We start from the raw sequence: 19,702 nt of genomic DNA, 5'->3' as shown, positions 1-19,702 counted from the left end.
TGCAGATCATCAGCTAATTTTTGAATAGCTGCTTGGACTATGAAAAGAGGAATTGTGCTTTGGTGGAAAAAATGGTCTCACTAAAATACCAGTATAAACTGAGAATAAAATGGATGTCTGAATCCTTTCAATGCAAGGAATGATCAGCACAAGGCAAAATAACCCCGAATATGATTATTCTACCTAATTTGAGTTTTGTGGAAAGAAGGATTCTTCATTTCTGATGTCACGCTGGTTATTTCGCCATGCCTTGCTCGAGATGCAGCCAAGGAGCTGTGCTTTATGGGTTGCAGAATGTAATAGAGGTAAAGCACTTTCTGATGTTTTGCAGGTGTGGATGGAAATAGCCTCTCCACACATCTGGAAAGGCACTGAAGTGCATGGAGGCCTCTGAGGGAATCTGTAGAAGCTGCACATTTGAAGGCGTGATGTGGATGCTGTTTTCTGCTGGTAAGCCTCTCGCTGCTCTTCTGTGTAGCTGCTTTCATGTGGGTGAGGAATAAGTGGGAAGGTTGAACTTCATGCCTGTAAGCATCTTCTGACAAAGAGATGACGTGAGTGAAGAGCGTGGAAACTGTGATCACTGCTGAGCTTTTAAGAGCAGCCACAGGTTGTGTGCACAGTGCAGAGGCAACTGAGTGCGTTTAGTCCTGGAAATACTCAATAGCAGTGATATGGAGCTCAGTGTAAGCAAATTTATCCTGTGGATAAAAGGTATGGGCAGGTTTTCATTTTCTCCTTCTTCCCGCATTGCAAATATTTGTGCAAAAGTCCATTCAATTTTCTGAAGACCAAGGTGTGGGCATTGAAGACTTAAAGAAAACCAAGAGTTGAGACTCCCTGTGGTTTCCTTATCTGGTCAGCCAGACTGGCATGATGCTGGCCACCCCTCTCCTTTATTGGATACGGCATACAGCGTAGAGGGCTTGGGATGGAAGAATAGCCAAGAGTGTATCTGGAGCTGAGAAATGAAATTCCTGTCTATTCTGGTGCTTTACCACTTCAGGTGAAAACTTCCATCCTATTCAGCAGACTGGTATTCAAGCTCTTGGGGACAAAAAGTGCTGTAGAGCTGCCTAAGGGTGCCCCTAGAGGGGGCATTTTCCCTCTTTCACAGGATTTTACTGGATAAAAACCCTATCTTGTTCTGAGACTTTTCCCGTTAGTAATTATAATGTTTTGTTTAGATAAGAAGAAAGTAGTACTTGGAGGACTGACAGAGTGAGATTGTCACTCTAATGTCAGTACTCAGTTCAAATTAAATCTCACTTAAAAAGACTTGATTTTAACAGTTTAATGTTCTGGGAGGTGACCATGCATATTCACAAAGGCTATAATTAGGTTAGAGCCTCACTTACTAAAATTAAATCAAAAGAAAGGGAATAATGTTCCTGATAGGGTTTTACTTTGTATTTAATGAGGATTAGTGTAGTGTGGGATAAGTATTAAGAAATGTCTTTTAAAATAATCATTCCTAATTCTTCTCCTGTAACTTAGTTTAGAGATGAATTCACTTTATTTTATGATGCAATCAGAGCATGTGCACGTTTTGCACCTTGTGTCTGCAAGAGATCGGGCTAACCTTTCAAAGGGTGCTGTTCAAGATTAGAGTGCTCAGAATTGCAGTCTTTGAATAAATCTTCAAAGACATTACTGAATAGAGTAGAAGTCTAAACATTTTTTTTTTAAGCTTGAAGCACTAATATACAATGCCTGTACTTAAATTTGTAACCGAAAGTAGCAGACTAAGAACCTGGGGCAGGGCCCTGTTTTGTAAAGATTTGCCAGAGCGGGACGGCAAGCAGGCAGTGAGAGCTGAGGTTCAGCCCCGTCAGTGCCGTGGCTCATTGCGCAGCCACCCCAGTTGGATTTGTATCGATTCTTGGGATTTAGCTAAATGTTTATATTTAATATTTAAACATAATTTAAGAACCTTGCCAAGCTGTTACATACCATAGTCCCTGGCCTCCAGATTTCTGCTGGGCTAGAAGCATGAGGATCAGTCATTCCCCATTGACAAAATCACGCTCCTCGAGGAGCAACATGAAGGCATAAGCAATCAGCTTGAAATCCTTGCTCCAGTTAGTGAAGTATATGTCTGCCTGAAATGGACTAAGGCACTTTCCTGGCATCTGGGTTCAACTTTTGCATCAAACCTCGCAATATGAGAGTTGAACCTAGACCTTACTGGAAAGTATCCAATTCTGCGTTGTTACACACTATAGTCAGGATTTTTCTTTAAAAGTTATGATTTGACTTAGATGCTCCTTTGTGAGAGAGAATCCCAGACAGTGAAGATGCTTTGGTGCAGAATTGCATACTTTATGAAAGAATCGTAATCCCGCCCAGTGCTTGTAGTGCCTATAGATCTCAGTGCTTTCTAGCAGCTTAGAATGGTAGTTTGTAGGCATCGGTGTGTAAAAGGCATGATATTTTTTGTTTGAGAGCCTTAGCGTCATATAGTGAAGCCAAACTTAATTCTTCCTGAATAAAATGTTTTTTGCAATCTGCTTGGAGATTAGAAAAATGGTTACTTGATCTGGCACTTTTAATATTAACAAGTAAACAGTTTCCACAGTTGCAGGCTTTTAGAATCTTTATTCTGTTTTGCATGGACTTTCGTGCATAGGAATGCAGCACATGAGCAATGAAACTGTAAAATTTTCTGCAGAACTTTAGTCTTAGAAATAAAAGTGTCTGCTTTGGGAGGATTGTATTAAATTGCTTTGCTCTTTGTACACTACATTCATGAGCATGGGGGAACAGCTGGGCAACCTCTGTGCCTGGCTGAAATCGTGTGCAGGTCTGGTAGGAATAAATTATCCTAGCTCCATTAGAGTCACAACACTATAACAATTTACACTAGTTGACCCTTTTTAAAACTCTTTCAGATTTTTATCTGATACTTCTGAACTGCTCAGACAAACCACTCCCTTCCAAACTGTTTTATGGTGCGTGCTCAATAACAATATCTGCAATAACTTTGTGCTGGCTTAATCAGGTTTGCTCACTAACTGAAGAGAGAAGCACTTATACAGTACTTTCTGTGCTACCAGCATTCAATGATGCAGTTGCTGTAGCCACAGAAAGACCCTGCCCTTGCTGGCTAGCTTGCCACTCATGGAGAAGATTAAGATGAACGATCAATTTTTTTTCCTGGGGAAAACTGTTCCAAATAGAATTATCTTTTATGGGAATCTCTTTTGTACTTTTATTTTTTTCAATAGAAAAAGGGGCCAGTTATACAAAGTTTTTGAAAAAGCGGCTTCTAGGATAGGTTTTGAATCACTTGCATCCTTATACCTTTTACAGAACTGATAACCCAGAGATACGTATTAACTGCAAAAGGCATGCCCTAGTGTTCTGCCTAAAGAGACTACTATAAACAACGCTTCATAATCTATAAAAATTGTTAACAATCATCTATCAGTGCAATTTTTCTCTTTGAATCAAGTACTTGCAGAAGAAAAGCACCAAAGGAACATCTGTAGAATCGTTTCTGTTTGGCTCATAGACATTTGTGCAAAGTTGCTCTGGGTTCCTCTAATATAAGTTAGGAAAATATGAATGAATAAAACATGTCTTGCATATTGAATGTTTCATTCACATTGTTTACAGACTGCAATTGGCTGGAAGCTATACAAATCCAAAAATATAGATATCTTAGTCGTTCACATTTTGAAAATACATTTACAGTAAATCTACAGATCTGTACGTTAGGGCTTGGTTGGCAGGTTTCTTTTTGACGTGGTACAGGTTCAGTTGAAATGAGGGTCATCTGGATGGATTTGGTCAGTAATGATGACTGAATGTTGTCAGACTGGTGATATACAAGATGATTGCTGCTAGTTTTCAAGATTTTTGAGGTTTGACTATCTGTAGCCCAAACTGAGTATTTGTACTGTATCTAAATTTTGTGTAATTTAGGTAGGAAAATATATTTTCAAAATGTTTATCTCTCAGCTGTATGGCTTGTTATGTGGGATTTAGTATCCTTGTTTTGGCTGTGATTTTTTTTTTCTTTCAGCAAAGTCATTATCCATTCATAGAAAATAGGCAGCTGCAATAAACTTTCAAACATTATTCCCTTAATATCATATTCCTATCGCTAAATGGTTTATCCCCCAGTCAAAATGTCTGTAGCTGTTAGGCAGATAAAAATAAATGTTTGAAAAACAGGAGTAAGAGGAGTCTTCCCAAACAGATATGCCTAGCCTTTGGAAGAAACCTGGGGGATAATCATCTCACTTTTGCAGTTTTTTGTGGAAAGAGATATAGCTGAGACATGGATTTCTAGTTCTAAAGTCAGTAGCAGCCCTCCTTTGCCATGGCCATAACTCACCGATCCTGTGTACCAATGTAAAATGGGATTACAGCAGCAGTGCTTAGTCTGATGATCTCAATTTTTAAAACTTGCTAGCAAATACAATTGCTATTGCAAACACTGCCATATTTTTTTGAGTTGCCAGATGCAGACTTTTAGAGTTGGGGAAAAAGGGAGCTCAACACTGAGCTAAGATTGTGTGGAAAAATGTGCTACAGAGCTGCCCATTGGAAAGCAAGACCACAGCCCCACCGTGACGCTCTGAATGAGGTGGACCTAAAATGGTTGATGGTTTTACACTTGTTGCTTAAACTCATTATGTCAGAGACACAATCTTTTTAAAACTACAGAACAGCTGTGGTGCTTTCAAAAACCGCATTTGAATACTCATACAGCACCTTTCATTTTAACCAATTTACCACACATTACCACACATTAATGTTAATAGTATATGTACAACTGTATGTCATAGGCTGCTTTGAAGAATTCAACCAATATTTGTATATAAAAACCTCTCCACCTTTTGCCCTATAAAAACCCCTCCACAAATATTCATTTGCATTTTAAAATTAACCTGTTTCAGCAAATGCTTGTACCCTTTCCAGAACCACTTCTGCTGAATGCAAAGGTGACTTGAATTCACCTTCTTGAAGGTTAGTAGAAGGCAAATTCAAACTTCCATGCAGGAGAATTTGTAGAAAATGAATTTGGATTTCACAAAAGTAAATATTTGCCCTCAAAATTCTATATTATAAAATCTATATTCATTCTGCCAAATAACAAATTGATCATGCGATCAATCACAACCCACCCACCAATATAGCGCAAAAAACAGTGATGAATAATTGTGATTAACTCTTTTTAGATGCCAAAAATGAACATACCTAGATATATGTATGAATATCATTGCAGAGATGGAGTTAGTAGCTATATGAGTTAGCTGCCTGATAAATAATTCAGAATAGAGTTTTATTTCTTTGTAACTGGGCTGACTGGGCATATTGAATCCAGGCCAGTATGGGAGACCAAACTGTTCATTTTGGATGGCACCAGCGGTTCCAGCATAGTTGAGAAATTGTCTAGAGTAGAATGGATCAGAAAAGTGGTTTTCTAATCAAAGGAAAAATAAACTTTTTTGTATTCTTCAAAAATAAGAAAACCTAACTGAGGAAAAAAGTCTCCACAATCTTCTTTAAATGACAGTGAAATGAGACTCTGTTTCATACTGTTCAGGGATCATACTGGCAGAGAGAGAGGTTTTAGATACGACTGTTAGTCTTAATCTCTTGAGTAGCAGCAAATATATTCCGAAGGGCTTACTTAGAGACAGGGCTTGGCAGAAAGCACGAAGGAGGAGATGACTCCAAAATTCAAGTGCTGTTTTTTTGTTGCTCTAGCCTGTCTCTTGGAGCAGACTGCAGTGGTGTAGTCTAGACTGGCAGAGAGGAGAGAGGGGAAGGAAAATCTCTCTCCTAAGTGTCCATTGCAGCTGGACTACATCTGTGGTGGGTTTTGTGCCGAGGCTGAGGCACAGAGCAGTTCATATCTTGTTCTCCTGCCATCCATGGGCATTCTTTCCAAACTTGTACACCAGCCTTCTGTCCACTCTTTCCAAAATTCCAGTTTTATAATAGTATCTGCAATGAAAAAGAAAAAAAAAAAAAAAAGAAAGAAGAAGAATGTAGTAGCAGAACTCAAGTTACAGGAATTCTTTAGGTGGACTTCACAGCAGGAAAACAACACATGAACCAATGGGTTATTTCTAGTCAGAGAGCTCCTTTCTCTCTGCTAAATCACTGTTGTGGGTTTAAAAAGATTTAAACTTCTGCCAGAGCCTTTGGATCACATCTTTTGCTGTTTCAGAAAGAGCCAGGGACGTTCTCTTTGGCTAGTCATTTTTTTTCCCCTCCAAGATTACCACAAATCAGAAGGAACTGCTAGTGTTACTGCTAGAGGAAGGGAAAAAAAGAAAAAAAAATCATCATTTTGCAAGAATAATAGTACAAATTATCTGCTGAGGTGCACTGGGATAGCTTTGCTGCTTTCACTAGAGTTACAGCTCCATACCAGTTGGCATTGAGCCCGAAGATCCTATCTGGGAGCAAGGGAGACCAGGGTCTGTCTCATGACCTGTAGAAATAAACTGGAAGAAAATACCGAAGAACTCTCAATCCAAGTTTTCAGGATAGCTATAAGAAATTCATGCTGAAATACAAATCACTTGAAATGAGGGAATTTTCCACCTGTTAACTCACCGGAGAGCTCTGCTCAATTTTTCGTATGTCATTCTGTCATTTTTCTTCCTTTGTCCCCACATCTTCGCCAGAGCTTCTGATTTAACAACCCGAAAAATGCCTTGTCCCCTGTCCTCCCACTCGAGAATGCCACTATTTTCTTCAGGAGAAAGGAGAAGGTCTCTTACAAATTCCCACAAATGAGAACTCTGCAGGTCTTGAACAGGAAGAAGACAGCTATTAAACAGACTTTTTCTTATTCATGATGAAGTACTATGGCAGAATTATACTTACAGTACATTTTGTCACCAGGTAGTCAACTGATTAACTGATTGCATTATCTTAATTTAACTTTCAAAATTTTAGTATGTTGCTGCTAACTCTAAGTAGACTTAAATCACCTGCTCCAGAAAAAAAAAAAATAAATCAGGACCTTGCAGACACAGCTGATGCTAGAATTTGCTTTTTGCTCTATAAACTACTGAATTTTAGTCTTGCAAAGTTTTTGTTATCTCATTCAGAGAGTCAGTTTCACTGATCACCAAACACTTCCACAAGCTACCTAACTTGAAGTTTTTGTAGTGATTTTCAAGTTCCTTTGAAATGTTTTGAATGAAAGATTGTAACGAGCATTGGATTGACTGAAAATGAGACAATGGTATGAGCAACCGCAGTGCCTGTTTCCCATCATTGCTAGACACTTCTCTCTAGCGCTTCAGCTCAGTTCGGAGACTTGCTTGAGCCTCGGATGTGCCATGGATGAGGTGCTGGGGATTCAGTGAATGTTGAATCACAACACTGACCTCAAGCATTTTGAAAACCATGACCACTGATGTCCTGAGACAAATTTAAGAATAATGAAAATTGTAACAATATCTGTTTGTTTTCTACTTTTAGGTTATTTTCAGCTTATATTTTCTGGAAATAAGGTGGCTAGAAGCACTTTTAATAGGTAATGTGGCTTTAAGAGAAACTGCAGGTGCCTCAAGTCTCATGATAAAATCATAAGAGTTGGCAGCACTTAAAAGCCAAACCTCAATGAAATTTCCTTATTTGTGGTATCATTGAAGTTTATTTTCATAATCACATGGAGCTGGAAATTTAGAGCAACATGGCTGGTGTAATCTTCTTAAGAACAGTTCTGAGTTTCTGATACGTACTTACTTGTTCTACCATGACTGTGACATTCCTGGCCGTTGAAGCCACCTGCCTTCATGCATGCCTTGTCACTGGCTGGCACTGAACTGCAGAATAACGTGAGAAGTGAAGGAGGTACTCCCGAGTCTGGTGGCAACTTGGTCAAAAGGTCACCTATTCAAATGCCATGCAACATTAAGTCAAGGAAGGTATGTGAGCTCTTAACTTTGTCTCTTTAATAAAGCTCTAGCACAAAGGTAAACCCAAGTAAATAATTAACACATGATAGTATGGCTCACAGCACGACAAAACGATGACATTTTTGTCAATGTTCTGCTAAAAATATCTGGATTCTGTGGGCTCTGTTGTTTGGAGCGTGGTGCGCATGGATGAGGTATACCCCTCTGTGATGTACGGTCTGAAGATTTCTTGGCTTAGTGCTGTGCAGTGGTTCAGAAAGGCCAAAGCACTGCTTCAGTAGATGGTGGTGAGATTTGACCATGTCCTTGCAGAAATTATCAGTGCTTGTATCAATATTTCAAAAGTGTTTGTCTCAATGCTGTGGTGGAGCAAAGAGCAATTAGAAGAGGACATTGAATGACCACAGCTGGAAGGGTTATCAGAGACTGCTAACAACACTAATACGGGGTCTACCCCTTACAAGAAATGTTATCCGCTTAGTACACACTTAGTGAGAAAGGTGCAATCCCATGAGAGGATTAAGCAGTGAAGACCCACATATTTACTTCACCGGATAAATAGTATTGGCCTAAAAATAGCAAAGTGGCAGGACTTCTGTGAAGATTGGCCACAGTTTTACATTGTTATATGCCATTGTGTTTATGTTTTTGAGAGCTGACTCCAGGAATTTATTTTGATGCATGTCAAACCATAATAAGCACTAAATAGGTGGAAGCAAGCTATCTAAGTACATGCAAGGATATCTGATGCTGAAGGGATCATGCTTTTAGTTGTGAAGGTTTCATAGCATATACAGAGTCTGCTGCTGGTCCAAAAGAGCATCAGCTAGAGTTTCAGAGAGAGCCAGTGCTGCATCTCTAACCAGCAGTAAGACACTACCCTGCAGGATGCTTTTTTTAACTGCATCTTTGGGCAGGACTCCGTCATGTCAATGAATTTGTTCAGTATTCTTTTACCAGCTGAAGGATTTGACCAAGGGCATATCCCACATTGCCTAAATCCTGTTGTGAAGCACTAGTAAATGTAGCCAGAAACACCAGTTTCTCAGAACTGGCTGAGAGTTATTAGATTATTAGAGCTGGTGATAGTCAGAATTGACTGATTCTGATTACAGAATATTCTGCTTGCACTTAGAGGTAGTCAGACACCTGATTTCTTCCTAGCTTATCCACATCCCTCTTCAGTAGAAAAACTGCCAGGTCAGCTGCCTTTTTGTTTAGGATGGTAGAGGGCCTGTAGCTGTAACTGCGTGGTAGCCGTACCACCTCCCTCAAAAACTCAAAGTATTCTCACGGGGATTGAGCCACGTTTCCAGCCTCTGGGAATCTCCGCACTGAAGAACAAGCTTTGCACTGCTCAGTGCTTTGCTCCTCAGTGAAACTGCAAGGCTCAAGGGATCCTGCTTCCCTTGAAAACACCAATTCAAAAGTGTTGGGATCTCTGCTAATCAAAAATGTTGGGATCTCTGCTAATCTTTATTTATCTTTATGCTAATCCTGCATACTGCATACTGCAGGGATTTCGGTAAAAGCATTAGAGTGGAAGCAAATGGTCTGGATTTTTTTCGTTTGTAGAACTCTCTTGAACTGCCAAATATTGCTAATCTTTGGATACACTGTGTGTCTCCTGTTGAATGGAGCTTATTGTGTACAAACAAGTTTACTTACAGTTCTTGATAGATGGCTTTGTTTCTCCTGCACCAGTGAAAAAGGAGATGCCTATAGGAGAAAAACATAACCCACCGTTAGTTCTTTTCTTCGCAATCTGTGAAATGACTTCTCAACTGAAATTTAAAGCAAAGTTCTGCCTTATTCCATAACTGTTTGTGAATATAGCTCTAAACAGAAGTTATAGAAAATGCGGATATAGAACCGTGAAAACAATTTTCAATTTATTTGCTGCTAAAATGATTTGTCCCTTCCCTTGATCTGACTACATCTGTTTATTTTTATTCTTTGGTTTTTTTCCTCACTCCTTATATCATTTGAGTCTGTGCGTCTCTGCTCACATCACCCAAGCTCACTTGTTCCTCGTGTACCAAGTTTCCTTTCCCTCTGGTCCCTTCACATTTTGCTTTTGTTGTCATCTCTATTGCATTTTCTCCACTTCCTTATACTTAGATCAGTCCCTCCTCATGCAACCCCTTATCTCCTTTAAAACTACTCCTGCAGTCTTTCCTGCCTCCTTCCCCCAAATAAAGATCATCTCTGTTGCTGGAAATCAGATGTTCACAGGGCTAGAACTTGTCTGCATCAGCAGGACAGTGTCACCTTTGTGAATGAGTCATTACATTTACAGCATGCAATTAAATGCATTGCACAAACAAATCTACATTCAAGGAACTTAATTCATGTTGCAGAGTCCAGTGCACAAAACTGGAAAAATGATGGAATTAAACCCGTCTGTGCAGCCATAATTTGGCCCTTTGCTTAAGTGTGTTACGGTAAAGTCTTGTACTAATGGACCACATATTGCCCTTCTTACAGGACCATTGCCTTATGCAATGCATAGGGTGAACTGGTATAGTCTATCACATTTCATTCACTGCCAACTGCCCAATCTCTGCACTGAAAACAAAATACTAATTTTCGTAATAAGCTTTCCTCCTGGCTCTGTATTCCTTTAATAATATCTTATGTTCTGCATCTACTAATCTTCTTCTGAATGACTTGTCTGACATGATGCATGAACACTGGGTGGTAGATGGAGAACAGCGGTTCTCATTGTCAGTCTTAAAGAACAGCGGTTGCCACTGTAAAATGTAGGGTCATTTTGTTCTTCTGGCAGTCTCTAGTCTTGCTTGTCTCTCCCAGTTTTGTCTGTCCTCAAGACAAGCCTCATTCACTGCACAGCCCTGATGCACTTTGATACGAACCGTCCAGGATTTCCTTCTGCACTGTCCTGTCTCCAGTTTTCTCCTCCCACATCTGCTGTGCCCCCCCCCCCTTAGGAGGAGCTCCTGTTGCTACTTTCTCCCTTCCTTATCTCTGCTTCTCATCTCCCACGTGTGAATGTCTTCCCCTCACTGTGGGCAGTCTAGGGGTACGTGGGGGAGGACCGAAGGACAGCAATGCTCCTGGGGGTGGTGAGCCAGTGGCTGCTGGTGATCAGGAGCTGTTGGCAGTGTCAGTTCCCTGTGGTTCTCCAGGATCCGCTTGAGCAGCCAGGGAGCATCAGTGTACTTATGCCATTCCTCCTTTCCTAGCAGCCCTATGGCAGCTCCAGTTTGTTCAAATATTCCCCCGGGCCAGAGCAGATTTGAATCAAGCAGCTAAAATGCTCCTTAATTTTTCTTCTGTTAAGGTTCAGGGAAATGACCTGAATTTCCCTGCTTAACGGAAACTCTTTTGCTCGTATCAACACAGTGGACCTCAGGGGAATTACCCTAGTTTGGTACATACACTGTTAAAGCTGTGGCAAGTAATGAATATATAAAAAGGCTACCTGTAGCAGAAATTTCACTTCTGTTTCATTTAGACAAAATCATCTATAGCTTAGAGTTTTTCCGAACCTGAATTCATTTAAGTAGTAATCAGTCTTCCAAGACAGGGTTGAAAATAGTGAAGCTGTTTGCATTTAAATCTACCATGGCACTGCAGTGATAACAACCCCATTGTACAAAACTCCTCTCTTACTTTCTGAGAGGCAGAGCAACCTTCAGTTTTTCTGAGTTAAGAAAGAACTATGTGTTACGTCTTTCTACATACAGTCTGGATAAAAACCTCCCCCAGATGTTGCAAGTTGACGGGTTTGAGTAGAAAGGCCAAAGAAGGAGCAGTCCTGAAGTCTGCCTGGTGATCAGCGTGGCTCATGGCGCTGAGCCTGGCCTGCCCGTGGCTGGGGGGCCCGAAGCCCCACGGACCTTGTCTTTGCCTGCCGCGTTCCTGCGCGCTCCTCAACGCGGTATCGAGGTGCTCTCTGCGTTCTGCCTTCCTCCAACGCTCGCGGCTCCGCTAGCACGAAATTCACACAAAAACGCAACACTTTTTGTTTTGCATTTGATTGCTGGAACACTAACCGTGCGTCCTGATATTCTGTAAGATGAAATACAAGTATTCGCCACAAGAGCCTGCAGCATCTAGGAACTCCTCCTGCGTCATGTTGCACAGCTGTAAGCCGTTGATATTAAAGTGGGGAAAGGAAATGCAGTTGGCATCTAGTTTGTACTGGTCACAGCAAAACTGTAACCATTCACAGACATTGTGCCTACTCCAGTTTTCTGGGTGAATGGATGTCCAGAAAGGATCAGAATCTGCAATATATTTGACAAGAAAGAGGAACATTGCCATGCATTGTACGCTTCATTTGAATAAGCCTGTTTCAAGCAAAATTACCCTCTCTTCCTTATTCTGATTGCCAGCTTCCTTATTCCTTTAGAGGACATCAAGCCCTGCTTCTTCTATTTTGCTCTCTAGTATAGGCTCAGCCTTTTGTATTTCAAATATTGTTAGTAATTGCTGTGTCGGGCATCATATCAAGAAAAACTACTTGCATGGACAAGAAAAGACAGCACACCGCTCAAACTGGTAATTCAAAAATGTTCTTCAAAACAGAAGAAAAAGAGGGCAGAGCGCAGAGTTTGTGCGAATTTAGAATGCTGTGATAAAAATGGGTTCCTAAACTGGAATAACCCCGAGAGCTCTGTGCCAAAGTGCTACACAGGGGTCATTCAGTGACACCTAACACCACTCTGTAGCACATGGGTAAATGCTATTCATTTATTCATTTATTTTTATTATAATCCCAGCAGATTATTTCACTCCTTTCATCTAAATTAAAATTGTTAATGTTGTGATGGGAGATATTTTGTATTGGGTTAGAAACTAAAAACTATATTACTCCTAACACTTTTATCATTCAGGAAACAAGAGGAAAAGTAAGAAACATTTCTGAGTAAAACCTTCAGGAAATTATAACCTAAAACAGTTTTACCATTAAACACCTAATTTTTAAACAGGCTTCTCTCCTCAGCAATGCAGTTATGAGGGAAATGCATAGAAATGTGTATGTAATTGTAGTACACATTTTAAAAAGTTTTCTAGAAGAATATATTTTAACTACTTCTGATGTAAAATCTATACCTGGAGTGATAAATCTACACGCTGCAGCTAACAAGCATGGTCTGTGGTTCAAAGATTTTTTTTCTTTGGACTCCAAAGCCCGTCCTATGGAAGCTGGTTGGGCATACAGTGAGGGGCGCTCTCCCTAAAAATCTGCTTTTGCTCTCTGTAAAGTATACTGTTGCATACGTGCACAGGTCTGATCTCGCCATCGCCTCCAGTCAGATGCCTGTGTGTGTGCAGCTTACGTTTTTTGGGCGATGGGAAGAGTTGCAACCGATGCCAGAACAACTGAACTGCCCTTTCTGTATCTACTGGGATCAAGCTCAGAGAAAGCAGAACGCGAGTCTGCCTCTTGTGCTCACTCGTTGCCGAAGTCACTACGCAATTGGCTTCCTTTACTTTAGAATTCCTAACGAAGGCTGGTAATTTCTCTCGGATGAAATTCTTAAGCAGCTACAGAAATCCTAGCCTTGAACCATTATTGCTTTAGTAGCTTTCAAGAGTCTGGTTCGATTTTTGAATATTTTGCCTGTATTATTCATTATACCCGTGGAATGGCCCCAGTTACAGAATGGTAAATAGCAATGGAAAGGCAATGAACTATTGTGTGAATGAGGCTAGCATAAAGAAATCAAAAACAGTTTATTTTTATATCTCACAGCATTATATTTGACTTGTATTTCACAGTTTCTTAGTCCTGCCATCCATTATTTATTATTTCATTTTCAAATGAATCTTGGACATTTGATTTTAGGCACTGTTGATATGAAATTGTAATTTAAAACAGGCTCTGATAGCACTGCAAGCAGAGTGAATGGTACCTATCGTTTGCCTAGGCAGCGAGTTCAGAGTGCAAAGTGATGCAAATAGGCTGGATGGGTTTCCACAGTAAAATTAATTCACAGGGTTTCAAATTGTGACAGAATAGCTGAAATATAGATCTTGCATCCTACATGGGCTTCTCAAAATAATTAAAACTTCTAATTATAAGCCCTAGAAGTTTACAGGGGAACTTCTGGTTGCTTTCATGAATCACTCTCATGCTATAAGTATCTCCATCTTTATGCACACACAGAATTAATGGAATACTGAGTGCTGTGTTTTAAATTCAGAGATGCTACCAGGACATCCTAGAGAAGCAAAGAGGTGGGCAGAAGATCAGGGTCTGGCTCTGGGGCCCCACGGCTTGAGGACATTTGAATCTGCCATTTTATTCAGATAAGGACTTTACTCCAGTCCTTATATAAAAGGGAAATTGGATCAGCTTGACTTTGGATCGGCTTCTGTGAGCCCTGCGAACTGCAAGCACCTGGCTGTGCCAGAGTCTGCAGGCTTCCTCACGGGCGAACGGGGGTGCTGGAAGCACCAGGCTCACAGGGCTTCCACCAGGAGAAAACAAAACAAAACAAAACAAAACAAAACAAAACAAAAAAACCAAACAAACAAACAAAAAAAAAAAAAAAAAAAACAAAGCTGTAAAGTCAGGCCTGAGCTCTGAGCTCTGCAGGAATCCCAGCGGGGCCTCCTGGGCTGCCGCCCAGACCCTTCTGCTGCTCTTGTGCACGCTGTGCCGCCGAGGGGCAAGGTCACTGCTTTATTTTTCTCCCTGAAAGAGTGTTTCCGTGCTGTTTTTTCCATCTTAAGGCAACATTAGAGACAAGCAGAGCTATTTATTCTGCTGTTCCACAGGTACAGTGACTAACTTTGAAATACTTTGGCCATTGGTCCTGAAACTTGGACTTGACTCTGATAAATACCGGCTGGCTGGCAACGTAAATGCCACAGCAGGTTTCTTTCGTGGAACTGCTCTCTTCTGGACTACTTTCCATTTGCTTTGGCTTTGGAAAGGATAATATTTTTTTGGAATATTCCAGGGCCCCATAAAATGCTGATGTGTATATAATGAGTGTTGAAGAGGTGCAGACACCAAGGCCTGGCACGTGCATGGGCTCTTGCCTTTCGTTTCTTCTACCATAGTTCAGCTTGCAGGAGAGCTTTCCCATCTCCTAGACGATGATGTGACCAAAGTATTACACCACTTTGAACGCTGCGGTGGAAGAAAAGATCACCCATAAGATGCAGCCTCTGTGAAACATTTCCAGGTTTTGTTTTAGCGAGAAAGAAAAGCCCAGCTAGAATTTTGTACTGCTGTACAAAACCATAAGGGGAAAGAAAAGCTACCCAGTAAAGTAAGGTGGGGGCAGATAAACCCCTCAGAGGCAGGAACGTGCCAGAAGTGTGTCTGAAACCACAGCCTGAAGGCAGACAAGGAGGTGACCTGGAAGGAGGATGGTGGGCAGCTGAGGGTGGAGAGGAGAGCACAGAATTCAGACTCTTTCCTTGCCCTTTCCACTGTCTCAGGTGATTTCCACCTCCCTTTGCATCGCATTGACTATCCATCGCCCCTCTCCTGGAGCCTGAGTATTTTAACCCTTTCGTGCTGGCCGGTATCCAGCCCTCAGGGAATGTCATTTGCTGACTTCGTTTTCCAGGCTGTGCAGATTGTTTCAATCCACAGCTTGATTTATACCCCGTAGCTAAGGTCGCACTGCTAACATGAGACTGCTGACTGCACTGGATGCAGCAGCAGCGACAGAGCTGCGGAAGTCAGTAAGGGTCAAGATTTTCCTCGGATGCACTGATTTCTGCACGGCATACGCAGGCGAGCTGATGTAGTATCTGTGCTAACAAACGCTGCTATCAGCCGCAGCAAAACTGGATGGACACGTCTCAGTCTGCTTACGTATTACCTAGTTCTAGTATTGGGCAGATGGATCGTTCCTACGTATTTTGGCCCATGTTTCTATCAGCTGGAAGGATCTATCATTTAAGTATAACGTTTTAATTTTTGGAGCCAGGATTTTCATACATTTTCTGTATTATTTTCTTAGTGGTTTTGTCTTTTTCATCCAGCACCGGAAAATGAAGATGAGAAGTGAAAATGACACAATATTTCTAGCGTATCTTTTTTTTTTAACTTCTTCCAGTTTGTATGAAAAAATAGATGTTCCAAAAATATAAATCCTGATATACTCTGATTGTCAGAAAATAAAAACAGTAAAATGACCATAAGTCATTTCCATTTTGAAATGGAAAATTATGGAAATTATTCCTATTTTACATGGAAACCACAGAGGCAGACTAACCCTGTTGTTCTGCTCATAGGAACTTGAGAATGACTGTACTGTCCCAGACCAAAGGTCTTGTAAGCAGTGTCCTGCCTCTGATTGGGTTTAAAGGAACAATTTCTCATTTTTAGAGAAAATGCTTTAGAAACTTACCTCAGGCTTTTACATAAAAATGCTAGGGCCCTTCCTAGCACCATCCCGGCAAGCAGGCAGGAGCTGAGTCTGCAATAGCCTGTGTATCACTGTCCTTTTTCTGTCTCTTTCTAGGCAGTCTTGTCATTCATTTTTCATCTGAAGTTTAAACTTGAGTTTATACTTCATTTACAGCAAGTACAAAACAGGCTTTTGAAAAACATAGGAATCACTATCTTTAAGCTTATTATATTGTAGTGACCAGAAGAAAGGGTAGGTTGAATGTCATTTTACTTATCTACATTCTTCCCTGGCTTCAGAGTAAGTGACTTTCTTGTTCTAGGACTGCTTAGGCAATCCTGACAACACTTTATTCATGTGTCCTAGACATGTCAAGTGTATTCCTGGGTTGCTGTGGAAGGAAGGAAGGAAGAGGAATGTGTGCTGCACTGCTGTTCTGCTGGAGGAATTCAGAGCTGCACAACTGTTGAGTCGCCAACTACGTGCTGTTATCAGCAAACAAGGATGCTAGAGGTTGTCAGAATGGCTGGGGTGGACTGCTTTGCCCCTGGCAAATGCTGACCGGCTTATATCAGAACTCCCCTTGAGATTATTTCAGTTTAGCTGCAATTTTAGTAAAAATGGTGAAAGGGGGTTGAGTAACATGGAAATCTATAATAAAAGTCAAGGCACAGCTGGAAGAATTTATTCTGGCTCAGTCAAAATTAACATTAAATTGAATAATATTAGGTATTTTAAAATGCATTTTTTAAATTTGAAACAGAATACTTTCTATGATTTCTTTCATTTTGAATGCAATTTAGAATTCCTTTCTAAGATAGAATGAAAACTGATACTAAAACAATATAATTTTTTGAAATGAAAATTCAGTTTCTGCAGGGCTTTAAAAACAGCCATTTAGCTGAAAAACAGCTTTGTATTCTGCCTCCTAAGTTGCAGAAAACATTGAATGAACAAACTTAGCAAGATAGAAACAAAACACTAAGTCCTTGATGGTCATGGATTAGCACCAGTAAAAGCTATGTGGAAAGTTCTGTTCCTTATTACTCAAACTGTGTGCTGGCAGGAGGAGTCTTTTCCGTAAGACCAATAGTGTTCTCATTGAAGGAACAAAAATAGCTTTGTAGGAGAAAAATGTTGCATGAAAATGTAAATTTTGCCCAGTTCTCACCGCAAGTCTGGCTTGGTAGTATCAGTGGATTATGCTACATTTCTTTTTAGAGCCTGCTGAAGGATTCAGTTTGAGTGCAGAGAAAAAGAATATCTGGACTGTTTGGGAATTTAAGCCAACTGTTTTGAAGGAAAAAGATTTCTAATGAGAATTGCTTACTGAAATTCCTGAACAGGGACCTGGCCTGGCAACAGGCCCTGTGAAGTGTAGGGTTTCCACATGTACAGTTGGAGAATCCGCTGGGGAACTGCTGCTGCAGAACTACTAATGCACTCCCACAGCCACAGAGGTCTCTGGTGGCTTTCAGAATCCTAATTCTCTCCAGCTAAGTGTGTATTTATCTGTTCATTCATATTCATTACAGAGGAGGCATTTAAGGAATTGTAAACCTACTGAATTAAATTACTTTTCCATTATATAGCTGCAGTTCCAAAAGGTGGGAATGATTTTAGTGACAAATGATGGGGTAAACAAAAGGAGTGGAGAGCCTGAGGTCCTCGTTGTCCTGCCCCTCTTACTGAACCATACTGTCATCTGGGAGTTCCTGCTTGAATTACATGTATCGCCTTGCTGAGTGAGGTGAAAATATGACCTAAATACAAACAGCTAAAGCCTCTAGTTGAAACTACTCTACCTGTGCACCTTTGTCATGCGTGTCTGGTTACATGCTTTAAATTTTCAGTAAGACTAATGTAAAATGACTGTATCAGTGAGCTCAGCTGCAGGCTCCAAATCTGTAGGCTCTTTGTTACATGATCAATCTGTAGCTAATTTAGATTCAAATTAGCCTCGAGTTTTTGGCATTGCATATTCTTTTTAATCCATCTACGTACCTGTCTGATGATCAAAGTTGGAATAATCATTTTCAGGTGTCCCAAATAACTCTGTCCAAGACATCAGGGGATCACAGACCATTGCGTTTGATAGAAATGTGCTGTGAGTTGCTGAATCCAGCATCACCTTAAAATATTAACACATTATGTGAAGATGAGAGGATAATATCAAGAACCTACGTTATAGATCTATGATATACTATTGTCTATAGTCACTTCAACGTTAATGATGATCCTGAAAGCTGCAGTGAAGGGACTAACAAATTCAGCAAGAATGCATCTGATCAAGATCCGTACGTAGATTTGAATGGTTAGAATGACATGTTCCTAGGGATTTGATAATGCAATTTATGCATATAAAAAATGAGTGAGGATTTTGTATTGCATTCTGCAGCAATTCAGAATTAGTAGACGTGCCACTATTTTGACTTTCTAAATTGTTTTTGAATAGACATGACATTGCGCATAAGCTCCTTCACGAACTGCTTAGAAACATGTGGTTGGGGTTAACATTATGGTTCAATGAGATCACTGTTAAAATTTTTTGATCAAGTCCCCAAACATGCAAGAAAACATCATCCTCACCATAAGGTTGTTCACTAAATCCATAAGACACTGGCCACAGATGTCAGCCAGTCCGGAGTGCAGGGAGTTTAACAAAGTCTGAGTGAAAAATGCATTTGCAAAAGAGATTAGAAACTGAGAATTCATGAGAAAAATTGGGAAAGCATTTCAGAGGGCCTAAGCTTCAGAGAAGAAGGTTCTTGGACAGAAGGTGATATGACTGAAGAAGAAAGTAGTTGAGAACAGGTAACACCACAATGAAAGAGAAGAGAGGTAGAGGAAAGCATGTTATTTGAGATAAACTAAAATAGGTACAGAAAAAGAGAATTATCAGTCCATAGCGCTCTCTTTGCATATATCACATGCTTGCACACCCATCTGCACATGTCTGCACACACATACACTTCTCAGGTCTTTTTAGCTGACGCTCACAATGTGCTACCCTCAACCTCCCACATGCAGTTTAGCAGAAATGACACTGGTTTAGCAGACCTGCAGGAAAGAATTAAGCAGAATTTAAACCCACAGTTTTTTGGGTTCTAGTTCACATCTGCTTTCCTATTTGGGAGAGACAGGAATCATTTCTTGGATTAACTACAGTGAATGCGTAAATACAAACTCAGTGGACATGATTTTGGATCTTGCCTTTTAGACTTTAGACAAAACCACTCAAGCCACTTTTGGCTCACCTTCAGACCTAAGCTGCTTCTGCCTTTCATAGCTAATTCCAACTTGGACAATTTCTAGCAGAAAGAAACTTGAGCCAGTTAATAGGATAATATGGTCTTAAGATCTACAAGATGTATATTTAGTCCAATATTAGGTATTTTAAGGTCAATAATTGCTCAAAAACCTGCATATTCTAAAAAAAAAATACGAAGGATTCAAAAATTT

The 19,702-nt window shown here is 40.4% G+C and overlaps 1 protein-coding gene across 2 annotated transcripts; it reads right to left on the bottom strand.

Annotated features, from left to right (window-relative positions):
- Positions 1-5,864: 5,864 nt before the first annotated feature.
- On the bottom strand, positions 5,865-18,368 carry ELF5 (E74 like ETS transcription factor 5). 2 transcript variants are annotated; one of them, XM_062577166.1, is made up of 6 exons: positions 18,245-18,368; positions 11,915-12,148; positions 9,564-9,614; positions 7,723-7,791; positions 6,580-6,775; positions 5,865-5,961 (listed from the first exon to the last, which is right to left on the bottom strand). In XM_062577166.1, exons 1-6 carry the CDS (start codon positions 18,366-18,368, stop codon positions 5,865-5,867), a joined length of 771 nt encoding a protein of 256 aa, XP_062433150.1. The 2 variants fall into 2 exon arrangements, with proteins under 2 accessions (XP_062433150.1, XP_062433151.1); XM_062577167.1 differs by lacking the exons at positions 9,564-9,614; positions 11,915-12,148.
- Positions 18,369-19,702: the final 1,334 nt, after the last annotated feature.

The sequence above is a fragment of the Rhea pennata genome, chromosome 5 (assembly GCF_028389875.1).
Source record: "Rhea pennata isolate bPtePen1 chromosome 5, bPtePen1.pri, whole genome shotgun sequence".
In the NCBI taxonomy this organism is placed as follows: Eukaryota; Metazoa; Chordata; class Aves; order Rheiformes; family Rheidae; genus Rhea; species Rhea pennata.
This window is presented reverse-complemented; position numbering and strand designations above follow the sequence as displayed.